At 44.0% G+C, this 24,617-nt stretch overlaps 1 protein-coding gene across 2 annotated transcripts; it reads left to right on the top strand.

The window, feature by feature from the left end:
- Positions 1–180: 180 nt before the first annotated feature.
- Positions 181–22,639, top strand: LOC139456079 (glycosyltransferase 1 domain-containing protein 1-like). Of its 2 annotated transcripts, none has more exons than XM_071237588.1 (12): positions 181–340; positions 10,405–10,537; positions 10,914–11,062; positions 11,482–11,587; positions 13,632–13,683; positions 14,292–14,331; positions 15,416–15,580; positions 16,661–16,710; positions 17,083–17,129; positions 18,500–18,620; positions 19,215–19,313; positions 19,864–22,639. In XM_071237588.1, exons 2-12 carry the CDS (start codon positions 10,464–10,466, stop codon positions 20,020–20,022), a joined length of 1,062 nt encoding a protein of 353 aa, XP_071093689.1. In that variant the 5' UTR covers positions 181–340; positions 10,405–10,463; the 3' UTR covers positions 20,023–22,639. The 2 variants fall into 2 exon arrangements, with proteins under 2 accessions (XP_071093689.1, XP_071093690.1); XM_071237589.1 differs by lacking the exon at positions 181–340 and adding an exon at positions 7,976–8,005 and having other exon boundaries at positions 10,386–10,537.
- Positions 22,640–24,617: the final 1,978 nt, after the last annotated feature.

Raw genomic sequence — 24,617 nt, forward strand, 5'->3', positions numbered from 1 at the left:
CTTGATATATGAAGAAAGTCCCTGTCAGGAATTATTACCGTAGTATTTCATAAAGTAGTATATCTCCAGGTGTGTTTCATTAGTTTCGAAAGGTATCAACTGAAACACTAAACATTTTACCAAAATTGGAAATATTTTGTATAGAAAATAGAAATATATGAAGATAAAAAATTTAAGAAAAGTTAGATAGGGATTCGAACCTGAAAGCAAAGTACGGAAGCGAAATACGAGGGATAGACGAATCCAAGAGTGACGTCCCTTATATCCCCGACGTGACAGGCCGGTGCATTGATTCTGGTGATCATTAACAACAGCACGGGCGGCAGCGCGGAGACTGCAGGTAACACAGGTGGTGGTAGATCGCCACAGCCTCTCATTCAGATAGGATTTTCATGTAGTAGGTACTTTATAAACTTCAATATTTCTCTGTGATGCGTGACAAATGAGGCGTGACTGATGGCTCCCCGCCCCGACTTCCTCCCACGGACTGTCAGACAGCTGATAGTGACAGATAGATAATCTTATATTATTATCTCAGCTAATATCGGGACGGTCATTACACACAGGTGAAGGGCGTGGCAAGTGTGATCTGAATTGATTATACCAGACCCTTACCCTATTTATTGATTTAAAAAGACGAAATAAATACAGAGAAAATATTTTAATCGATTTTCTAAAACGAATTTTGATTAATGTATTAAATTTATTTGGTTTTTTTCGTGTGTCGATAATGTCTTCATTTGAATCGTAGTAATTTATTTTCTAGTTTGATTATATTATCTGATGTATTGTACAATGTCAAAATTATGCGGTCATTCTATATTTTCGAGTTTGAAAACAAATGAGATAGGGGTTTACATATTGATTGGATTTTTGGTACCGATAACAATAATGTCACTTTAAAAGTATCATCTTTATTGGTTTACAATAAAATTGATCATTCTTATATGTTTAGCAAAACTTATGTTTCTTTGTTCATTTGTGTTAAATTCAAACCCACATCTTTTCAGGCTACACAGAATGTTCAGATTGAACAGATGAATTCTTCAAAAAACTAAATCTTTCATCTATAACTAGTTTATGAAAACACATGCAATCTACCACTTATGCGATTCTGTCCAAAGAGTGCCTGCATGTTAACCCTTGGGTATTTGGGTGCGAAAAACACAATTTCGAATGCTGAGGTACAGCTACAGACAATACTTCAATTGTCAGTTTGTGAGATTGTGTTATGCAATGAATGAATGAAAGAGAACTTTTTTTATTTCAATACGCGGAACATGTTTACAGTGAGTTACTTTGGTCTCACATCCTATGCCGGGGTGACCTCGGGGGGCTCCAGCCTATGTCAGTGAGTCCTGTAGCTAGGCAACATTGCAATAATGTTGTCTGAGTTTGAATCCTCATTCACGTTGGTATACCTGGGTTCCAGTGAATTGTTATTTATCAAGAGTCAAAATCCACCATGTTTTCAAAGTGTGCCGGTATAGCTTTTGTCAACACCCATGCGCTTCTGGGTCCAGTGGCGCTTGCAGTGGATGCTAGTTACATCCATTCCAAGTTCATACTGACATGGGATGGAATATTTGTATCCAAGAAGGCACGACAGAAATTTGATACCTGGATTCAGATTACATGAATAAATCAACATATCAGCTCAGATGTTGAATAACATCAGACGATCAGATCCTTGTACGGTTACCATGGTTACATTTGATTCCGTTCTATAAAGAATGAGTGACTGAGTATGGTTTTACGCTGTTTTTACCCAAATTTCAGCAATATCACGGCGGGGGACACCAGAAATGGGCCTCACACATTGTACCCATGTCGGAAATCAAACCTGGGCCTTCGCCGGGACACGGTTCTATGATGATCTCTAAATCATGAGAAACAACGCTTTATGTTGAAAGTAACAATGAGAAATAAAAACAAGATTCTGAATTTTGAATCAGAGTGAGTCCAGTTGCTTGAGGGAAGCTCCAGTGTCAGAAATTGGCACTCGTCCTGTAGTCCTTGCCAAACTGCCCACTAGTTAAGGTATCATAAGGACCAGTAGAAATTTACATTTTTTAAGGGCTTTGCTATTTGTCATCATTTTAAGGATTAGTATACTGAAAATGTTAGTTTCTACTGCTGGAAGCCATTGTGACAGATGTTGGTTTTACAGACATGTGTTACACCATGTTACAGTGAAGCGCCATCTGGTGCCAGGCAATCACTAAACAGGTACTGTGTTCTTTATGTGGGCAGTAAATGACAGTAATTGTGTTGCAACTTTTAACATGTACCTTACTTATTCCAACCATAATAGCAGCGTAATGACACAACGTCCTTTTTCATTAATCTTTACTTGCTATGAAAATCAATATTCCTCAATTTTCCACTTGGTTTACTGCCACTTTGAACAATATTTTAATTGAATAAATTCATGTCATTCATTTTGACTTTGGTAAATATACTGAACAACGAAAGTTCCTGTGACATTGAATAAGATTTAATGCAAAGTTATGTTTTTTACCAAATCTGAAACAATTTCGGTCTACAACAGATAAAAGACTCCTGTAAGTGTTCAAATGGTTTAATTTGCCATACTGACTTGCCCAAATGTCAATTTACAAATCAATAGCGTGTGTGTCCACCTCTGGTTGTGATGCAAGGAACACATATTCGTCTCATGGAATGGACCAGGCGTCGCACAAAGTCCTGTGGGATATCTGTCCATATCTGCTGGAGCAGGTTTCGAAGTTCCTGGAGTGTCTGTGGAACATGTGGTTGACGTCGAAGGCGCCGATCCATCTCATCCCACATGTGCTCGATTGGTGAGAAATCAGGGGAGTGAGCTGGCCTGGGGATGACATTCACGTTGTTTTGTTGAAGAGAGTCCTGAACAAGTTGAGCAATATGAGGCCGCGCATTGTCGTGTTGTGAGGTAATGCCTGGGCCATGACGATGCAAAAACGGTAGAACAACAGGGCCAATGCTCTCGTCGCGGCAGCGCTGTCCATTGAGATTTCCCTCTACCACTATTAAACAGGGCCTCTGTCTTGCTGTAATCCCACCCCATACCATAACACTGCCACCCCCGAACCGATCTTCTTCCATGACACAATGATTGACATAACGTTCACCTTGACGTCGGTACGCTCAAATCCTTCCGAGGTGAAAACAAGACTCATTAGTGAATAGAACTTGTCCCCACTGCATGGCTGTACAGCGTAGACACTGTCTGCACCACTGTAGACGTGCTTGACGGTGGTTTCTTGTCAAAATGGGACGTCTGGCGGGTCTTCTGGCGACAATCCGTGCACATCTGAGGCGATGACATACGGTTCCATACATGTACTACAATATTGAAAACCAAACTTTACTTGTTTGAAAAATACACTAAAATATTGGTGTCACAGGAACTTTTGTTGTTGAGTATACCATGAACTCAGGTATGATGCTGTCAAACAAACAATGGTTCGAACCCACAGTTAACAGTTTGTGAATTGCTTCAGTGACACAAACATGCACAGCATGTGGGAGGGTGAAACTGCAGAAAGCACGGAGTGGATGAGTGCTTGAGTGAGTGACTCAGTGAGTGAGTGGATGAGTGCTTGAGTGAGTGACTCAGTGAGTGAGTGGATGAGTGCTTGAGTGAGTGACTCAGTGAGTGAGTGGATGAGTGCTTGAGTGAGTGACTCAGTGAGTGAGTGGATGAGTGCTTGAGTGAGTGACTCAGTGAGTGAGTGGATGAGTGCTTGAGTGAGTGACTCAGTGAGTGAGTGACTTAGTGAGTGAGTGGATGAGTGAGTGAGTGAGTGACTCAGTGAGTGAGTGGATGAGTGAGTGTGTGAGTGACTCAGTGAGTGAGTGGATGAGTGAGTGAGTGAGTGACTCAGTGAGTGAGTGGATGAGTGCTTGAGTGAGTGACTCAGTGAGTGAGTGACTCAGTGAGTGAGTGGATGAGTGAGTGAGTGACTCAGTGAGTGAGTGGATGAGTGCTTGAGTGAGTGACTCAGTGAGTGAGTGGATGAGTGCTTGAGTGAGTGACTCAGTGAGTGAGTGACTTAGTGAGTGAGTTGATGAGTGAGTGAGTGAGTGACTCAGTGAGTGAGTGGATGAGTGAGTGAGTGAGTGACTCAGTGAGTGAGTGGATGAGTGCTTGAGTGAGTGACTCAGTGAGTGAGTGACTCAGTGAGTGAGTGGATGAGTGAGTGAGTGACTCAGTGAGTGAGTGGATGAGTGAGTGAGTGAGTGACTCAGTGAGTGAGTGGATGAGTGCTTGAGTGAGTGTCTCAGTGAGTGAGTGGATGAGTGCTTGAGTGAGTGTCTCAGTGAGTGAGTGGATGAGTGCTTGAGTGAGTGACTCAGTGAGTGAGTGGATGAGTGCTTGAGTGAGTGACTCAGTGAGTGGATGAGTGCTTGAGTGAGTGACTCAGTGAGTGAGTGGATGAGTGCTTGAGTGAGTGACTCAGTGAGTGAGTGGATGAGTGCTTGAGTGAGTGTCTCAGTGAGTGAGTGGATGAGTGCTTGAGTGAGTGACTCAGTGAGTGAGTGGATGAGTGCTTGAGTGAGTGACTCAGTGAGTGAGTGGATGAGTGAGTGAGTGAGTGACTCAGTGAGTGGATGAGTGCTTGAGTGAGTGACTCAGTGAGTGAGTGGATGAGTGCTTGAGTGAGTGACTCAGTGAGTGAGTGGATGAGTGAGTGAGTGAATGACTCAGTGAGTGAGTGGGTGAGTGCTTGAGTGAGTGACTCAGTGAGTGAGTGGATGAGTGCTTGGGTGAGTGACTCAGTGAGTGAGTGGATGAGTGAGTGAGTGAGTGACTCAGTGAGTGAGTGGATGAGTGAGTGAGTGACTCAGTGAGTGAGTGTCTCAGTGAGTGAGTGGATGAGTGCTTGAGTGAGTGACTCAGTGAGTGAGAGGATGAGTGCTTGAGTGAGTGACTCAGTGAGTGAGTGGATGAGTGAGTGAGTGAGTGACTCAGTGAGTGAGTGGATGAGTGAGTGTGTGAGTGATTCAGTGAGTGAGTGGATGAGTGCTTGAGTGAGTGACTCAGTGAGTGAGTGGATGAGTGCTTGAGTGAGTGTCTCAGTGAGTGAGTGGATGAGTGCTTGAGTGAGTGACTCAGTGAGTGAGTGACTCAGTGAGTGAGAGGATGAGTGCTTGAGTGAGTGACTCAGTGAGTGAGTGACTCAGTGAGTGAGTGGATGAGTGCTTGAGTGAGTGTCTCAGTGAGTGAGTGGATGAGTGAGTGAGTGAGTGACTCAGTGAGTGAGTGGATGAGTGCTTGAGTGAGTGACTCAGTGAGTGAGTGGATGAGTGGGAGAGAAAATAGTGATGTTGATGAATGAGTGAGTGAAAATGGAGTGAGTGAAAGTGGTGAGTGGTGAGCGAGTGAGACCAGTGGCTTAGAGAGTGGATGGTTGGTTGGGTGTAAGGGTTGGTTGCTTGGTTGGGTGTAAGGGTTGGTTGCTTGGTTGGGCGTAAGGGTTGGTTGCTTGGTTGGGTGTAAGGGTTGGTTGGTTGTTGGGTGTAAGGGTTGGTTGGTTGTTGGGTGTGAGGGTTGGTTGCTTGGTTGGGTGTAAGGGTTGGTTGCTTGGTTGGGTGTAAGGGTTGCTTGGTTGGGTGTGAGGGTTGGTTGCTTGGTTGGGTGTAAGTGTTGGTTGCTTGGTTGGGTGTAAGGGTTGCTTGGTTGGGTGTGAGGGTTGGTTGCTTGGTTGGGTGTAAGGGTTGCTTGGTTGGGTGTTAGGGTTGGTTGCTTGGTTGGGTGTAAGGGTTGGTTGGTTGTTGGGTGTAAGGGTTGGTTGGTTGTTGGGTGTAAGGGTTGGTTGCTTGGTTGGGTGTAAGGGTTGGTTGCTTGGTTGGGTGTAAGGGTTGGGTGGTTGGGTGTAAGGGTTGCTTGGTTGGGTTTTAAGGTTGGTTGCTTGGTTGGGTGTAAGGGTTGGTTGTTGGGTGTAAGGGTTGGTTGCTTGGTTGGGTGTGAGGGTTGGTTGCTTGGTTGGGTGTAAGGGTTGGTTGCTTAGGTGTAAGGGTTGGTTGCTTGGTTGGGTGTAAGGGTTGGTTGCTTGGTTGGGTGTGAGGGTTGGTTGCTTGGTTGGGTGTAAGGGTTGGTTGCTTGGTTGGGTGTGAGGGTTGGTTGCTTGGTTGGGTGTAAGGGTTGGTTGCTTGGTTGGGTGTAAGGGTTGGTTGCTTGGTTGGGTGTAAGGGTTGGTTGGTTGTTGGGTGTAAGGGTTGGTTGCTTGGTTGGGTGTGAGGGTTGGTTGCTTGGTTGGGTGTAAGGGTTGGTTGGTTGTTGGGTGTAAGGGTTGGTTGCTTAGTTGGGTGTAAGAGTTGGTTGCTTGGTTGGGTGTAAGGGTTGGTTGCTTGGTTGGGCGTAAGGGTTGGTTGCTTGGGTGTAAGGGTTGGTTGCTTGGTTGGGTGTAAGAGTTGGTTGCTTGGTTGGGTGTGAGGGTTGGTTGGTTGGTTGGGTGTAAGGGTTGGTTGGTTGGTTGGGTGTGAGGGTTGGTTGGTTGTTGGGTGTAAGGGTTGGCTGCTTGGTTGGTTGTAAGGGTTGGTTGCTTGGTTGGGTGTGAGGGTTGGTTGGTTGTTGGGTGTAAGGGTTGGTTGCCTCGTTGGGTGTAAGGGTTGGCTGCTTGGTTGGGTGTAAGGGTTGGTTGGTTTAAGGTAAGGAATGGATGGTTGGTTGGGTGTAAGGGTTGGTTGGTTATTTGGTTGGGTGTAAGGGTTGGTTGGTTGTTGTTGGTTTATTGTTTAACGCCGCACTCAAACAATATTCCAGCTATATGACGGCGGTCTGTGAAAAATCGATTCTGGACCAGACAATCCAGTGAATGACATCATGAGCATCGATCCACGCAATTGGGATCGATGACATGCGTCAACCAAGTCAGTGAGCCTGACCACCCGATTCTGTTAGTCGCCTTTTACGACAAGCATAGTCACCTTTTACGGCAAGCATGGGTTGCTGAAGACCTATTCAACCCTGAAATCTTCACGGGTCTGGTTGGTTGTTGGGTGTGAGGGTTGGTTGTTAGGTGTAAGGGTTGGTTGTTTGGTTGGGTGTAAGGGTTGGTTGTTTGGTTGGGTGTAAGGGTTGGTTGGTTGTTGGGTGTGAGGCTTTGTTGGTTGTTTGGGTATAAGGGTACGTTGGTTGGCTGGGCATAAAGATTGGTTGGTTGGGTGTAAGGGTTGGTTGTTTTTTTGGGTGTAAGGGTTGGTTGGATGGTTGGGTGTAAGGGTTGGATGGTTGGGTGTAAGGGTTGGATGGTTTGGTGTAAGGGTTGGTTGGTTTGGTGTAAGGGTTGGTTGGTTTGGTGTTAGGGTTGGTTGGTTGGGTGTAAGGGTTGGTTGGTTTGGTGTTAGGGTTGGTTGGTTTGGTGTTAGGGTTGGTTGGTTGGGTGTAAGGGTTGGTTGGTTTGGTATAAGGGTTGGTTGGTTTGGTGTTAGGGTTGGTTGGGTGTTAGGGTTGGTTGGTTGGGTGTAAGGGTTGGTTTGGTGTTAGGGTTGGTTGGTTGGGTGTAAGGGTTGGTTGGTTTGGTATAAGGGTTGGTTGGTTTGGTGTTAGGGTTGGTTGGTTTGGTGTTAGGGTTGGTTGGGTGTTAGGGTTGGTTGGTTGGGTGTAAGGGTTGGTTTGGTGTTAGGGTTGGTTGGTTGGGTGTAAGGGTTGGTTGGTTGGGTGTAAGGGTTGGCTGGAAGGATGGGCAGGTGGATGGGTAAGTCAGTATTAGTGTTGGAACTGCTTGTAGCATCAGTGTGACAGTGAGTGTCATGTTAATATGAGATATGTGAATTCTGTGAAAAAAATGTTCTGAAATGATTAATTTTATTGATATTTTAAGAGCAATTACGGTATGGTTACCGCGGAGGACGTATTGAACCTTTCCAGCTGACTAACGATTGTGTAGTACTTGATTTGTCTCTATAGACATCTCATGCAAAGTTCTGGTATAGTTGAAAAGGCTGGTGTAGATGATATTGGCAGCCTGTCGTGGATGAGTGGATGCCATCAAGGTCTGTGAGTAGCCCAGTATATTACAGTATCTGTGTTGGACTGATGTCTAGCAGGGCCATGTGGTTTGTTGTACTTCTACCTTGACGTACATCAATCGTATTGGTTTTTGTTAATTTGTTCAAAATCTTACAAAAATTGTTTTCTTCTGTAAGACGTCTGGCTCAAAATGTGGTCACGATATCTGTAACTGAAGAAGGAAGAGAGAATTGCCTGCTCTCAAGGAAAGACATAAAGAATGTGAAATTTGTGCTTATGTTAATATTTTGATTCCTGTAAATTTGCTTCCAACTTCTCCAGAATCAGGAGAACTATGATCTCCAGAATCTGATAATTTATTTCAATAATAGTTATTCCAGTCATTTATATGTATATCTACAATTATAGTGACAAAATGCACAGTTGTAGTTACTGCAATATTAAAAATATGTGTGGCAATACTTTTCATGCAGAAAAGACGATAAAAATCTGCAAAGAGAATGTATTTTAAGTTTTGGGGACAGAGACAGAACCAGGTGAGCATTTTAGCTTGGAATGTTTTGCACTTTTCTATATATGACAGTGATGCTATATCTTTAGCGTCACTATGTGAGATATGACGTCATAATGGTGACGTGCGGTGTAGAACGAAAGCTTAGCAAAGCTTGTTTAGTTTTCTGTTGGGGGTGCCCCCCTCATGTCAGCTCACCACGTTATATGCTTTCAATGCCTGTCACATGTTTGAGTGAAGTTTTACGGTGTAAACATTATATACAGCGCCATATTTTGTTTCAAAGCTGTTGTCGGTCATTCTGTAATTCAGACTGACATCCCACTCAAAACACTGGACTCAGCCCGTCCTGCTGCACTCAGTATACTTGCCGACACCAAAGAGTTCGCGTTTTATTTAGTCATGTTAGGATGGAGATAAACATACTGTGTTTTCATTGTGGAGCTAGGTCACCTGTAGGTTTAAGTGAGCTAAATTTAACATTTGAAACCTCACGCTGAGTGTTCGAAATTCAATTTAGCGCGGTTAAATCTACAGGCAACCTAGTTCTTCATGTATAACCTAGTGTGTTTATGGCCTAATTGTTCACACATTTATATGATGGTGATAATCATTTTCCATTCCTACTGAGGCTCAACCACGCATTTATAGTGTCCTGGACACACAGGCCCACCTTTGAGGCCCGTGACAAGTGTGTCAGAGAACGAACCAGTATGTGCGAGTTGCTAGCTGAAGCTTGATGGTTGGAGAATGTTGTCCTTAATCGTTGACTTGTAAACTAGTTATAAATGTTATGACTGTGTTATGTAGTGACCACTTTTGTAAATGTGAGAAAGAGAGTCTCTTGGCGTGACTTACATTAGATCAAATAGATTATGTGTTTTTTGCTGATAATAATGTTGCCCAGTGTTTCTATAAGTGATTATTGGTATTTCAATAATTCTAATTGACAATTTACTCACAAAATATTGCCCTCTACCACTCAACCATTCAATAACTCACTCACTCACTCACTCACTCACTCACTCACTCACTCAACCACACATCAACTCGCATACTCATCACTCACTCACTCACTCACTCACTCACTCACTCAACCACTCAACCACTCACTCACTCACTCACTCACTCAACCACTCAACCACTCACTCGATTGTCTGGTCCAGGTTTGTTATTTACAGAGCAGCATCCTACAGGTGATCGCACTATTGCTGAGTGTTAATCATAAACACACAGAAACCCTCCATATATTGAGAACATGCTATGTTGATCTTGACTTTGACCTAGTCTACAGGCGTCAGATAACATGAGATAGGATTGCTTTGAAAGCTGGCACGAGTAGGTCACATCGGGTCAAACTGTGCTGACGTGCAACACTGAATAGCGAGCTTTGGTCTATTTCTACACCATGCTCTAGCCTACCGGGGCGTGAGTGGAATGTGATCATTAGCAGGTGTCTCACCACTCCAGCAACACTTGTAGCAACATCAGCAGCAACATTACAGCAAATTTTTCCAGAAGTAACCGGCTGAGAAACACAGGAGAATCCTTGGATCCTTAAGGCTTTCTGCTATGGTGTAAAAGTCACCAGTTTCTTGTTTCCACTTCTAACGTACGACTGAGGACTTTGTCCCCTTGACTTCAGGAGCTGATTATTTTTATGGCTTTTGTGGTTCAATATTTTGTTTGTTTGAATGTTTTGCTCTTTGATTTAGTATCTTTTAGTTTATTTTTGTGATATATTCCTTATTGGCTTTGACCATGGTTACGCTTATACAGTATTTTATACTATTTATTTGTTCTAGTTTTATGGTTGGAAAATATTGCCAGTATGACAAGATTTTGACTCAATCACCCATAATTCTGAACATGTTATTCATGTCTTACGTCTTATAGTTGATTTTGATTTAAACAGGTGCAATGCTTGCTTCAAGAATGAGAATTCAGCAGACTGAGAATGAGAGTTGACGGAGGATGCGCCTCACCCTCATCCTCCTTTCCCCGCTGCAGCGTCAGGGCGGCAACTTCTCCACCATCTCCAGAATCAGGTGAGCTTTCACCATCTCCAGAATTAGGTGAGCTGCCATTAAAAAAACCCAGGTGAGCTGCTATCTTCAGAATCAGGTGAATTTTCACCATCTCCAGATTCAGGTACGCTACCAGAATCAATAATCTGTCACTATCTCCAGCATTCGTATCTCCCTCTCTCCTCAGGTCTAACATGACCAGCCACCGGTGCCTCATGGACGACCCCTCCCTGTCTCTCTCCCCCCTTGACCACACCCACTAACTCACTGTGTCGTTGCCTATCCCCAGTTCGTACCTGACCAGCCATGGCCACCGGTGTTTCATGGAGGACCCCTCCCTGTCTCTCTCCCCCCTTGACCACACCCACTAACTCACTGTGTCGTTTCCTATCCCCAGTTCGTACCTGACCAGCCATGGCCACCGGTGCCTCATGGAGGACCCCAAGATGTTCCAATCTGTCTCAGAGTTCCAGGCATTCCTGCACTACAAGAATGTTGACCTCGTCATTGGGATCCACGCCTACAGATCTGGCTGTCTTATCAGAGGTATACAACTTCACTTTGTTCTCTGTGATGAGCAGAACAGGTCCTTACAGTTCAGGGATGTAAGAAATATCAAATAGGAAATGTTGACCAGAAATGGCTACAGAGACAGTGTATAACATAAAGATAAATAACATGTTAGGTGTATTGCCAACTTTGACTTCTCACTTGCAGGTTGCCAGGCAACACAGCACCCAGTCACTATGGTTACACAGATTAACATCTTTCCATTGTCACACCATACAAATCCCAGAAGGGAATCCGGGTTAGAATTGACTTCCATCAACCTGTGCATTGCGTAGGAGGCATTAGTCAGCATGGTTTGTAACTAGCACTATCAGTTACTGATTTGTCTGGTCAAGACCTGATATGGCTAATTTATTGTGGTCAGGCAGCTGTTACCTCCTGCGTTTCTCTTCCAGCCAGCACCGTCCCCTCTATCCTCATCCTCGGGGGCACAGACGTCAACGAGTTCTACAAGGACATCAACAAACTCTCCGTCATGACCGAGGCCGTCCACAATGCCAGGTGACTCCCCAGCAATCTGTGACCACTGACCATTGAAAGTCCAGTATTACTAGTTGACCACTGACCATTGAGAGTCCAGTATTACTAGTTGACCACTGACCATTGAAAGTCCAGTATTACTAGTTGACCACTGACCATTGACAGTCCAGTATTACTAGTTGACCACTGACCATTGAAAGTCCAATATTACTAGTTGACCACTGACCATTGAAAGTCCAGTATTACTAGTTGACCACTGACCATTGAAAGTCCAGTATTACTAGTTGACCACTGACCATTGAAAGTCCAGTATTACTAGTTGACCACTGACCATTGAAAGTCCAATATTACTAGTTGACCACTGACCATTGAAAGTCCAGTATTACTAGTTGACCACTGACCATTGAAAGTCCAGTGTTACTAGTTGACCACTGACCATTGAAAGTCCAGTATTACTAGTTGACCACTGACCATTGACAGTCCAGTATTACTAGTTGACCACTGACAGGTGAAAGACTGTTGTTGAAGTTACTAGTTGACCACTGACAGGTGAAAGACTGTTGTTGAAGTTACTAGTTGACCACTGACAGGTGAAAGACTGTTGTTGAAATTACTAGTTGACCACTTACAGTTGAAAGACTGTTGTTGAAATTTCTAGTTGACCACTTACAGTTGAAAGACTGTTGTTGAAATTACTAGTTGACCACTGACGACATTTATGCTTGAATACAGGCAACAGACATACATGGTCTCTAGTCTACCACTGAGAATAACAGAAGGCGTTGGTTGTTAATTAGCCATGCATATCCCTGCTGTGAGTTTATGCGACTTGTTACATGCTTGTGTAGCGGCCATAAAATTTCCAAGTCCCATGATGGGATTCAAACCACGGACCTTCTGATCCGAGGTCGGACGCCTTGTCCACATGACCAAAGAGTTTAACCCTGTCAGCAAGCTGGCAAGGTAAGGACGTCATCTGTGGGATGACTCCGCACCCTGCTGCATACAAGCAGACGAACAGACACAAATAAGACGTCACCTAAAACAGCATTTAAGCAGAATTATTAAAACAATGTCTACTTACCAGTGTCAACATACCCATCTGACTGACCAGAGGGAGTAAAAATACTTAATAGTACTCAATACCTAATTTGTTTTGACTGGAGCCCTGATAGAAAAATCACAATGATGTTTGTGATTACATTTTCTCAAAGCCCTCAGTGCATTAACTTTTAACTTGTACAAACCCCCATTTGTATGGCGCTCTCTTTCCAAAAGTTTTTGTCAAGATTAGTCAAAGATCAAGGTCAGCAATCATGTTTTTGTAAAATATGGAATATCATTGTCAATGTTTGTGGCATGGTTACCTCACCAGGCATAACACTTTATATTTTCATGCATCTTCACAAATCCTACCACAAGTACTGTTGATGCCATGTCTACTAAAGGTCAAGGTTATCTTTGAGGTTATCGTGAAACATTGTTGTATGTGATTTTCCAGTTTTTGTTCCGTTTTCGCTTATTATGTCCCAAGGCTTGCTTGGTAAATCCTAAGAAAGTTTCTTGATAAGAGTCAAGGTCTGGAAGTAATATTTTTGGACTGAAAGTGAAAAGGTGGAATTTGAAGGCTTTCCGCTCCTTCAGGAAATGGGGTGACAGCTGCTTCTGTTGTTGAAAGTGCTTGCTACAACTTAAGATAAATATTTCTTTACTGTATATTAAATCTTGATGTAATAAAACTGTCATGTTGCTGTGAGAGAGGTGAACTGTTGCTGTGAGAGAGGTGTACTGTTGCTGTGAGAGAGGTGTACTGTTGCGGTGAGAGAGGTGTACTGTTGCTGTGAGAGAGGTGTACTGTTTCTGTGAGAGAGGTGTACTGTTGCTGTGAGAGAGGTGTACTGTTGCTGTGAGAGAGGTGTACTGTTGCTGTGAGAGAGGTGAACTGTTGCTGTGTGAGAGGTGTATTGTTGCTGTGTGAGAGGTGTACTGTTGCTGTGAGAGTGTTGTATTACTGCCAGTATATAAATATATATATCACATCACTGACTCACTCTCTGGTTTGCAGATATGTTGTGGTGTTCGGTCAGTCAATGTGGTCCAGAGCATCGTCTTTATGGGTGAGAAGGGACACTGTTAACATAATTACACATCTAACTCTCCTCATCTCATGCTTCATCGATAATCTAACATACATATCTCAACTAATCCTTCTGTTACCATGTAACAACATTTAAATGCTGATATCAGTTTATGACGGTGGAACTAATGCTCTAAACGTTTCATGTATTTATTCTTGAAGAAACTTTTATTGTGATTAAAACAACAGACGTCCGATCTGTATCAAGTCAGCACAATTGTCTCTTCCTTGTTATATAATCACTATATCATTGCTGGTAGCAGTATCCGTCTGATGGAACGGGGGGCATGGGGGAGGTGCTGCCATTTATTAATGCGAGAAACCTAGGATCGTGGGTTCGAATCCTGGTTTGCCCTGAATATGTTTCATGGTTTGACAGCACCATGCCTGTGCTCATGGTTTTCACCTGAGTGGTAAACGTCTTGAGACTGACATCACTCTGGCCGTTCCTCCCTCATCATGCTGACACGCTGTGATGTAACTGATATACTGTTAGACTTTCTTTGTTGAGATTGTAACTATGACGACACGGATGGGCTGTGTGTGTGAAGGTGTTTTAATTGTGTTTATTATTATTGTTGTTCACAGCCAGAGATCCCAAGTAATAAAGTCAAAGAAATCAAACAAGGTTGGTATCTCCATACTTCTTGCACTTATCAGGGTCAGGTAACCTAGAAGTTCTAGTGTTTGATTGTCATCCTGAAGTCTTGTGTTCTCCATGTTGCAGCTGTGATAACCAAGCCCCCTCTGCTACAGCTGTAATAACTGAGACCCCGCCCCCACCCCTCTGTTGCAGCTGTGATAACCGAGCCCCCTCTGTTGCAGCTGTGATAACCGAGCCCCCCTCTGTCACAGCTGCAATAACGGCCCCCCTGTTACAGCTATGATACCTGAGCCCCCTCTGTTACAGCTATGATAACAGCCCCCTCTGTTACAGCTGTGATAACTGAGCCTTCCTCTGTTACAGCTGTGATAACCGACCCCCCTCTGTAACAGCTGTGATAACTGAGCCCCCCTCTGTTGCAGCTGTGATAACCGACCCCCCTCTGTTGCAGCTGTGATAACTGAGCCCCCCTCTGTTGCAGCTGTGATAACTGAGCCCCCCTCTGTTGCAGCTGTGATAACTGAGCCCCCCTCTGTTGCAGCTATGATAACTGAGCCCCCCTCTGTTGCAGCTATGATAACTGAGCCCCCCTCTGTTGCAGCTGTGATAACTGAGCCCCCCTCTGTTGCAGCTGTGATAACTGAGCCCCCCTCTGTTACAGCTGTGATAACTGAGCCCCCCTCTGTTGCAGCTGTGATAACTGAGCCCCCCTCTGTTGCAGCTGTGATAACTGAGCCCCCCTCTGTTGCAGCTGTGATAACTGAGCCCCCCTCTGTTGCAGCTGTGATAACTGAGCCCCCCTCTGTTGCAGCTATGATAACTGAGCCCCCCTCTGTTGCAGCTGTGATAACTGAGCCCCCCTCTGTTGCAGCTGTGATAACTGAGCCCCCCTCTGTTGCAGCTGTGATAACTGAGCCCCCCTCTGTTGCAGCTGTGATAACTGAGCCCCCTCTGTTGCAACTGTGATAACCAACCCCCCTCTATTACAGCTGTGATAACTGAGCCCCCCTCTGTTGCAGCTGTGATAACTGAGCCCCCCTCTGTTACAGCTGTGATAACCGACCCCCCTCTATTACAGCTGTGATAACTGAGCCCCCCTCTGTTGCAGCTGTGATAACCAAGCCTTCCTCCTCCTTCTGCCTGCTGCAGTACCTGAAGTCCAACAACCACATCCCTGCCGCAACTGCATCACTCCGTAACATCACTGTGTTTCTCCTCGTTGGTGGCATCAGGCCCGTCAAAGACCCGGTGTTTCTTATTGACAAGTTTTCAGGTAGGACACATGTAAGACTGAGAACCATCATAACAATGTCCACCCAGTCTAAGTGATGAATGTATCTGTGTGTCTACCTGTCTAGGTGATGAATGTATCTGTGTGTCTACCTGTCTAGGTGATGAATGTGTCTGTGTGTCTACCTGTCTAGGTGATGAATGTGTCTGTGTGTCTACCTGTCTAGGTAATGAATGTGTCTGTGTGTCTACCTGTGTAGGTGATGAATGTGTCTGTGTGTCTACCGGACTAGGTGATGAATGTGTCTGTGTGTCTACCTGTCGAGGTGATGAATGTGTCTGTGTGTCTACCTGTCTAGGTGATGAATGTGTCTGTGTGTCTACCTGTCTAGGTGATGAATTTGTCTGTGTGTCTACCTGTCTAGGTGATGAATGTGTCTGTGTGTCTACCTGTCTAGGTGATGAATATGTCTGTGTGTCTACCTGTCTAGGTGATGAATGTGTCTGTGTGTCTACCTGTCTAGGTGATGAATGTGTCTGTGTGTCTACCTGTCTAGGTGATGAATGTGTCTGTGTGTCTACCTGGCTTGGTGATGAATGTGTCTGTTTGTGTGTCTACCTGTCAAGGTGATGAATGTGTCTGTGTGTCTACCTGTCTAGGCGATGAATGTGTCTATATGTCTACCTGTCTAGGTGATGAATATGTCTGTGTGTGTGTCTGCCTATTTAGGTGATGAATGTGTCTGTGTGTGTCTACCTGTCTAGGTGATGAATATGTCTGTGTGTGTGTCTGCCTATTTAGGTGATGAATATGTCTGTGTGTGTGTCTACCTATTTAGGTGATGAATGTGTCTGTGGACAACGAGTCTGGACTAACAGGCTCTTTGATATGCATGTAGGGACAGTGGGGTAGCCCAGTGGTTTAGGTGTTCGCTCATCACACTGAGGACCCGGGATCAATTCCAAACATTGGTAGAATGAAGCCCATTTCTGGTGTCCCCTGCCATTTTATTGCTGGAATATTGGTAAAAGCATTGCAAAACTCACTTTAATATGTATGACATTTTCTGAGAAAGAACATCAAGTAAATATAGAGGTACATTGTGAACTGTTTTGCTTCCAGAGTGGCACAGAGAGGACAGCTCAGTGTATTATGTGATCATTGGTCCCAAGGTGAGTCTGACAGGAAGTACCAGAATTGTCATGCACCATGGCATCTGCAACTGCAGTTGTGTGACGTTCAAAGTATGGGCTGTTTGGTAGCCATGTCACACCGAAGACACGGGTCCGATTCCTCACATGGTTACAATATGTGAAGCCTATTTCTGCTGTCCCCACTGTGATATTGCTGGAATATAGAGCGTAAAACTATAGTCACTATAGGTGGAGTGTGTCACAGAGTGCAGGCACAGTGTATATCTGTGTAGGAATGCCTACTGTCCCAAAACGCAGTATTCACCCAGAATTCTGTGATGTTTGATTGGCTGTACTTGCTGTCTGCGAGATCCGGCAACTGTTCCTCATGTTTGTGTGTCTGTTTTTCAGATTGATGCTGAATACTTTGGAGAAACGTTCTGGCCAGCTGTGAAACAGTAGGTTGAAGTACTGATGATGTATTGACAGTGTGAAGAAGTTTGGTAATTTACAGGACACATGAGTGAGTGTGATCAGCCATCTTATCTGTAGTCATCCATTGGGGACCAGGTTGACATAGGACGAGTGATTGTCATAGGACTTGACTTGGAGAGGGTGGTCAGGCTTGCTTGATTGCATGCCATCGTACTCCAACAATGTTGGACATCATTGGTAACTAAATCACTGAAGACCAGACTACATTATATACAGTTGACCGCCTCCGTGGTCTTGTAGAGTGTCTGCGCAGAGAGCGGAAGGTCCGGATTTTGATCCCCGGCAGAGTCGTACCAAAAGACGTTAATAGATGGTACTTGTTGTTACCCTGTCTGGCGCTCGGCATTAAGGGGCTCAAACAAGGACTGGTCGGCTCGGAGTCTGTATACTGTGTCTGAGTGGGGTATTCATGTTAAACTGCGGCATGGTATCTCAGTGAGCTAGCACTATAAATCGGCAGCAGTCTGGACTAGTACAAGCAGCCACACACACACAGACACTTGCATGCACGTTGCTATATAAGTGCAATAATCTTGGACGCTACGTTAATCCTCATTTCACCTCACCTTGTTTACAGTCAGCTGTGATGTGGCTGGAATACTGCTGACTCAGCATTTAACTACAAACAATCCTACTTGTCATCTCCATGGAAACTGTTGGTTTACCATCAACTATGAAAACATAATCAAAACTCAAGGCTGTTGCTTGGAAATGAATGCATTGTTTATAGAGCCTCATCTTCCCAAGGCAAGGAGGAGCGGTCCGGTAGCCTTGTGGGTTAGCCTTCGCTCGTCATGCCGAAGACCCAGGTTTGATTCCCGACATGGGTACAATGTGTGAAGCCCATTTCTGGTGCCCCAATTGCTAAAAGCGGTGTAAAACCACACTCACTCACTCACTCCCGAGGCAAGGGAGTTAACTGACTATAAAAGTCCAGTTTCCACCCTTGGCGAACTTGGCTGAAATTATATCTTGTCTGGACTAAGAAGTCTATGCATGGTCCAATCAAAATCACGTAACACAATCGACAACCGGTTAGTAAACTGCCTTCCAGATTTCGGTCGCATGCAGGATTTGCAAAGCATTTGTGCCGCTAAACTCGGCGTCAACAGACTGGTGACCAATGGCCATCTGGAACTCTGGACCAGCATTAAGCAGGATGAACTACAGATGCATCTCACGACTGTTGTACTGAAATCTTGCTAATGGTCTTGAAGGTGGTCAAACCTCATTAAGTTCAAAACTTGAATTCTTTAGATAATTTTGAAAACTACTCCCAGACATTGACATTGAGAGGTTGGAATCAGGCACAAATTATGTATTTGATGTTCAGGTCCTCAGGTGTCATCTACATCCCCGGGCTTTCAAAGGAAGACACCCATGCAGCTATGAGAGACTGCTTCTCATTGGTCAATTCTTCTAAGAGTGAAGGAATGTCATTGGCTGTTCTTGAGGTATGGCAGGTCTTTCTTTATTTTCATTTGGTTTACGGAAGAATTATTATGTTGTGTTCAAGTGCCTTTAAATCCACCGCTCGCCTGATCACGTCATTGTTGTTCGACAGGGTCCCGAGTCTCCCATTACAAGTCCCAGTGACTTTCTCCTGCTTTCTTTCTATCAACTATAGGCTTTGCTAAAAAGATTGATAATCAGAATTATACTTAATGGGAAGAAATATTAATGATGATCAATATGAAGATAGTGTCATCCATTATATCTTTCATAATCAATTGTGATGAAATAATGTGTAAATTTACCAAAACAGACTTGTTATTGTCAATCATGTCAACTGCCAAAGAAGGAAAACAACTGTTCCTGTTATAACACTAATGTCCACAATGTATTCCATGTGTAAATGTGTCACAGCTGCATGAAGTTGGTTGATTTTGTTTGGACGTTTTTGCATTTTTCCTCAAAGTTACCTCTCCGATATTGAGGCATGCGAGCGCGCTCACTCGCTCTCTCCCTCTGTCCCTCCCTCCCTCCCTCCCTCCCTCCCTCCCTCCCTCACTCACTCATTCACTCACTCTGATCCTGTTCCTTGACAGGCGATGGATATGGGAATCCCGGTGCTGGCCCGCAGAGTGACCGGGAACCAGGATCTTGTCCAGGATCGGAAGACCGGCCTGCTGTATGACACGCCCCAGGTAGGTGGTGCCTCCTGGATTGTTCCCAGACAAGGTTTCAATATTCAGGCATTTCCATGGTAGTGAGAGTGAATGTGTCTTTACGTTTCCTCAATATCACAACAGGGGACACAAGAAATGGGCATCTCACCTTGCACCCATGTGGGGAATCGAACCCAGGTCTTTGGCGAAACGAGTGAACACTTGAACTACTTGTCTAGCCCACTGCCCCTCCTTGGTGGTAGCAATGAAATTAATTAAACAGACAAACCTGTAGGGATTCCAGCTGAGGTCTGGCTGAGGTCTGGCTGAGGTCTGGCTGAGGTCCGACTGAGGTCCGGCTGAGGTCTGGCTGAGGTCTGACTGAGGTCCGGCTGAGGTCCGGCTGAGGTCTGGCTGAGGTCCAGCTGAGGGCCGGCTCGGGGCCGGCTGAGGTCATATACACAAGAGTTTATACTCGGGGTGCAGCGAGGCCGGTAATATTGTTTTGTAATCCTGTGTAGATGCAGCTTGTAGAGTGCAGCTACGTATATATTTTCAGCTGCTAATGTTTTCAGAATTCTTTTTGCAGGAATTTGTGCTCCAGGCTCGCTCCATCATGTCCACTCCTGAACAGAGGGAGCAGATTGTTGCCAGGGCGAGGGCCCAGGTGGCCCAACACCACTGCTACGAGGCGGAGGGACACGCCTACATGTCACTGGTCAGGACAGCCTTGTCTGAGCCGTGTTGATCTCACTCTAACATTCACACATGTGACGAACCATGAGACGAGGGACCTCATGGGTGAAAAATCACATTTAGACTTTCCATTATATTTTAAAAATACAGCATCTTCGGTACAGAAAATTACAATTTACAAGCTTCAATTCATATTTATTACAGAGATACATGGCATCACACATAGCGATCTTCACTGACGTAAGTTGACGTCAAACGTCTTTATGACATCAGAGCACAATTGTATCCTGGCAACCATAAGGTCCCTTTGCTCCGGCTGGGTCCCGTATCTTGTTGACAAGAAACAACATTGATGGGGTTGTTTACCATTTATGAGGCTTTTTCCTCGAAAGTTTTGTCGTGTCAAGTCCACTCATTACCAAGTGAAACAGTCATGAAAATTTATATTGAAAGACCATGACATCAATATTTGAAAATATTTATTTTGCTCATAGATGTACAACTAGTTGACAAGTTTTGGTGAATTGCAATATTTAAGCTTTAACCTGTTTACATATGGTCACTGCTGTTGATGACAGATTGAAGTTAGGGGTTCAAACTTTATCAGAATTGTTTGGTTGAGGAAAGATGCAGAAATTTGTTGAACATTGTAACATTATTAACAGTTTGGTTGAGGAAAGATGCAGAAATTTGTTGAACATTGTAACATTAATAACAGATAAGAGACACCCCCCAAATGCAATAAGATATGTTCAGTTAAAAAATTATTGCGGGTTATGTCCAAAAATGTGTTCCATTTAATGACTTTTCACTGTCAGAAAGCTGATCGGTGAGTTAAAGGATCGTCATACTTCGGTTTTGTTGTAGGACATCCTTTTGCTTTAACTGGCCAATCAGACTGGAGAGACTGTGCATGTATTACCGTGACTTGATGGTGAACACATTGTACGTGATGTAACTGTCTCAACTATGAAATCCAGTCAGCGTAGATCACTGCTCATGATGTCAATCACTGGATGGTCCTGTCCAGACTCGATTATTTACAGACCGTTGTCATGTAACTGGAATATTGGTGAGTGTGGCGTTAAACAACAAACAAACAAACAAACTTTGTGGATGCAAGATGCTCAAGGGAAACACAGGTACCATGTAGCTTTACAGATCAGAAAACCTGAGATTTTTTCAATTGTATTTGTACTGTTACGTTTTCAGTATGTATAAATATATTTTTCAATGTTATAAAAATATATTTTTTCCGATAGACATGTTACAATCTGATCTATGTGTGGCATTGTTTAAGAAGATATTGTACATTCACAAGACAACTAGAGAATCCTTGCCAACACTGACACAGCACCCTCTGTGTCATAGTGTGATAGTTGTTGGAACTTTACAGTGATAATGGTCTTGACCGACCAGACTAGAATCTTAACTTTACAAAGAAAGTGTTATCTCAAATTTTACACTTGTTACATTTGACCACTTTCTAAATGACATTGTGTGTGCATAGGATTGGGGGGTCAGGCTCGCTGACGGGGCTACCTGTCATTGGATCCATCTTGCGTAGAACTATGCTCATGATGTCAATCACTGGTTTGTCTGGTCCAGACTCAGATGATTACAGACCACTGTCATGTAGCTGGAATGTTGCTGAGTGTGGCATAAAACAACAAACAAACAAACAAATGATGATAAGATTCATCACATGAGTTCAGGGTAGCCTATTTTACTGTTGTGTCCACTGTTAGTTTACATTATCATTTACACAGTTTATGTCCATCCCGTGCTGTGGGCAATATATGATGACAGATGTGACCTATAAAAATGATTGTCAAGACCTAGCAAATAAACTTCAATCTAGGCCGTCAGTAAGACATTGCCCGTGGCAGGCACTGGTACAATCTAGGCCGTCAGTAAGACATTGCCCGTGGCAGGCACTGGTACAATCTAGGCCGTCAGTAAGACATTCCTGAATGTACTTTTGCTCAGTTTCATATTTTGAATGGAAAACGTTGTCAAAATGTTTTTGAAAGCATAGTCTGGAATGGAAGTCGCTAGTTTGAAACAAATTCTGTAAAGCTCGAGAAGTCTGCTGTCGGCTTCCTGTTAGTCATTTCATTGGTCGGTCAACGGTCGCTAAAAGTCGTCCTGACGTGACCTGCAAGGGGGTTTCCTTACATCTTTGTAATGTAATGAGTTTGGGTAGAAACTGCTTGAAAGTGTATGTTAAAGTATGTGAGTTACAATCACCTCAGCGGTAAGATCGCTTTGTAGGTGGGGGCCTGGGTACTTCGTGTTGCGTGTGGTATTTGTAGTAATAATCCAATATATGGAAATTATCGTATATCAAGTCTTTATTATTTAAATAGTTTACAAACTATAATATATGTAGTATCCAGCCCAATACAGGTGTGACAGAATTCTGCTAATAACATTTACACATTGTTTGCCAGTACCAGTTAGCACTACTTTTAGAAGCAGTCTTTTAAATATGTATATTTTAGACCTATATTCTCATGTTTGTCGGAATGGTAGTAGTGAAGTGGGTATTTGTTTATTTGAGATGTTTACTGAGGACCACCAATGGCTATCAACACTTTACAATTCACCAATTTATCAATAATGATGTTTTTACTTTATGATTGTATTTATTTTGAAATTCGAAATCATTGGGCAAATAAACTATTTTAGATTTGCTGTCTCTCTTTATACACTCGTACACGCACAGCTAACCTTGCACTCACACGTGCACACACAGTGCCCCCCCCCCCCCCCCCCCCCCCCCCCCACCCCCCCACACGCGCACACCAACATACACACACGCACACACAGTAAACGTGTACACACCCACACTCACACAGGCACCCGCCTGCACATCCACACCCGCACCCTCACACACGCGCACACTAGCATACACACATGCATGCACACACACTATACCCACAAAATGCGCGCACACACGTACGTGCACACGCGCACTTACACACGCATGCGCACATACACACATTCGCACGCACGCACGCACGCGCACATACATACATGTAAGATAAATGATATCTGACAGACACTCGTGTAGTAATTTCTATTTCTCCTCCTGACCCAGGGTGGAATAGGTCTTCAGCAACCCATGCTCGCCGTAAAAGGCGACTGTGCTTGTCGTAAGAGGCGACCAACGTGATCGGGTGGTCAGGCTCGCTGACTTGATTGATGCATGTCATCGTATTCCAATTGCGTGAATCGATGCTCATGGTGTTAATCACTGGATTGTCTGATTATTTACAGATCGCCGTCATATAGCTGGAGTAAAAGGAGACTAACGGGATCAGGTGGTCGGGCTCGTTGACTTGTTTGATGCATGTCATCGATCCCAATTGCATGGATCGATGCTCATGATATCAATCACTGGATTGTCTCGCCCAGACTCGATTATTTACAGACAGCCGTCATATAGCTGGAATATTGCCGAGTGCGGCGTTAAACAACAAACCAACCAACCATGTCTCCTGCTCAGACAACGTTCTGTGACAACCAGAATTAAGTGTCTTGTGTCGAGACTATCAGGAAAACTGGCACAGAGAGACCTAATGTACTTACGGGAAAGGTTGGAGCTGAGATATAGGAGTGTGAAACCCTGGACCCAATTCAACGTAATGACTTGAGGTTTGTACTCCCGTGACATCACCCGTGAATACTACAAGACTTCATTGTAATGGGTACTTAATGAGTGATTCAAGACAACGTGTCATCGTTCCCAGTAATATGGACCAATCATCAGGTATGTGTTGGTTGTGAGTTCGAATCCTTTGACTCATTGCTATACTCGCGCATTGGTTTCACGGACATAGGGGTACGTCTCTGAGACCTGCACCTCTTTGGCCGCGTGAAGCCATCAAGACGTGAAGTTACTGTGATACAGCGCAGCGGCGTCAGACCCAGCTCGATAACTTCCGTAAGTAAGACGAATCAAACATCTGTTAGTATTATTTTATTTATTGTATAGGTGTCAAAAAGAACTAGAACAAAAAACAGCTATAAGACGGAAAGTGTACATTCGAACAAACTAAACTCAATATAAGGCATAATCTGTGATAAAACACAACTTAGAACATTTGCAAATAAAACAATTATAACAGCTCGTATATCAGATGACATACACCATTAACTACAAGCTCGGAGACACCTTTGGTTGATGACATATTCAATACCATCGCCAAGGGAGATAACTCTCATGGCGGATGGACAGGCGGGAAAAGTCAACACCATCTCGACCGGGTGTTGTTAGTCCCATGAGACGGGCCATGCACATCAGATAAATTATATAATATTAATTGTGATTACTATAACAATAATAAAGAAAATCATGATAACATAGGTGGCCAATGCAGTCAAGACGTAAAATACCGCATGCACAAAAAGCTACCAAGTTTGAGACTCACTAAAGACAATACATAAACACACTGGCTGATATCGAAAAGCAATGAATGGTCGTAGGCCTCGTTCAGAACACTGACAATAACAACACAACGTCTAGACATACTAGCGTTACAGGTTACATCGCCTTTGGACTGGGCCCCGTTCCTAAAAGCGATGGTAGCGCTATATGACTGTCGTAAGTCCACGGTAAAGTATTGGAGTTAAATTCATCCT

Source organism: Haliotis cracherodii, unplaced genomic scaffold (assembly GCF_022045235.1).
Source record: "Haliotis cracherodii isolate W230 unplaced genomic scaffold, xgHalCrac1.p SCAF_11, whole genome shotgun sequence".
Classification (NCBI taxonomy): domain Eukaryota; kingdom Metazoa; phylum Mollusca; class Gastropoda; order Lepetellida; family Haliotidae; genus Haliotis; species Haliotis cracherodii.

Bases quoted from the DNA above. Each gene is read 5' to 3' on its own strand.
- LOC139456079 (XM_071237588.1), top strand. From the start codon at position 10,464: ATGCGCCTCACCCTCATCCTCCTTTCCCCGCTGCAGCGTCAGGGCGGC. The intron at 13,684-14,291 runs GTGAGAAGGGAC...TGTTGTTCACAG, and splicing joins CCAGAGCATCGTCTTTATGG to CCAGAGATCCCAAGTAATAA. The intron at 19,314-19,863 runs GTAGGTGGTGCC...TTCTTTTTGCAG, and splicing joins TGCTGTATGACACGCCCCAG to GAATTTGTGCTCCAGGCTCG.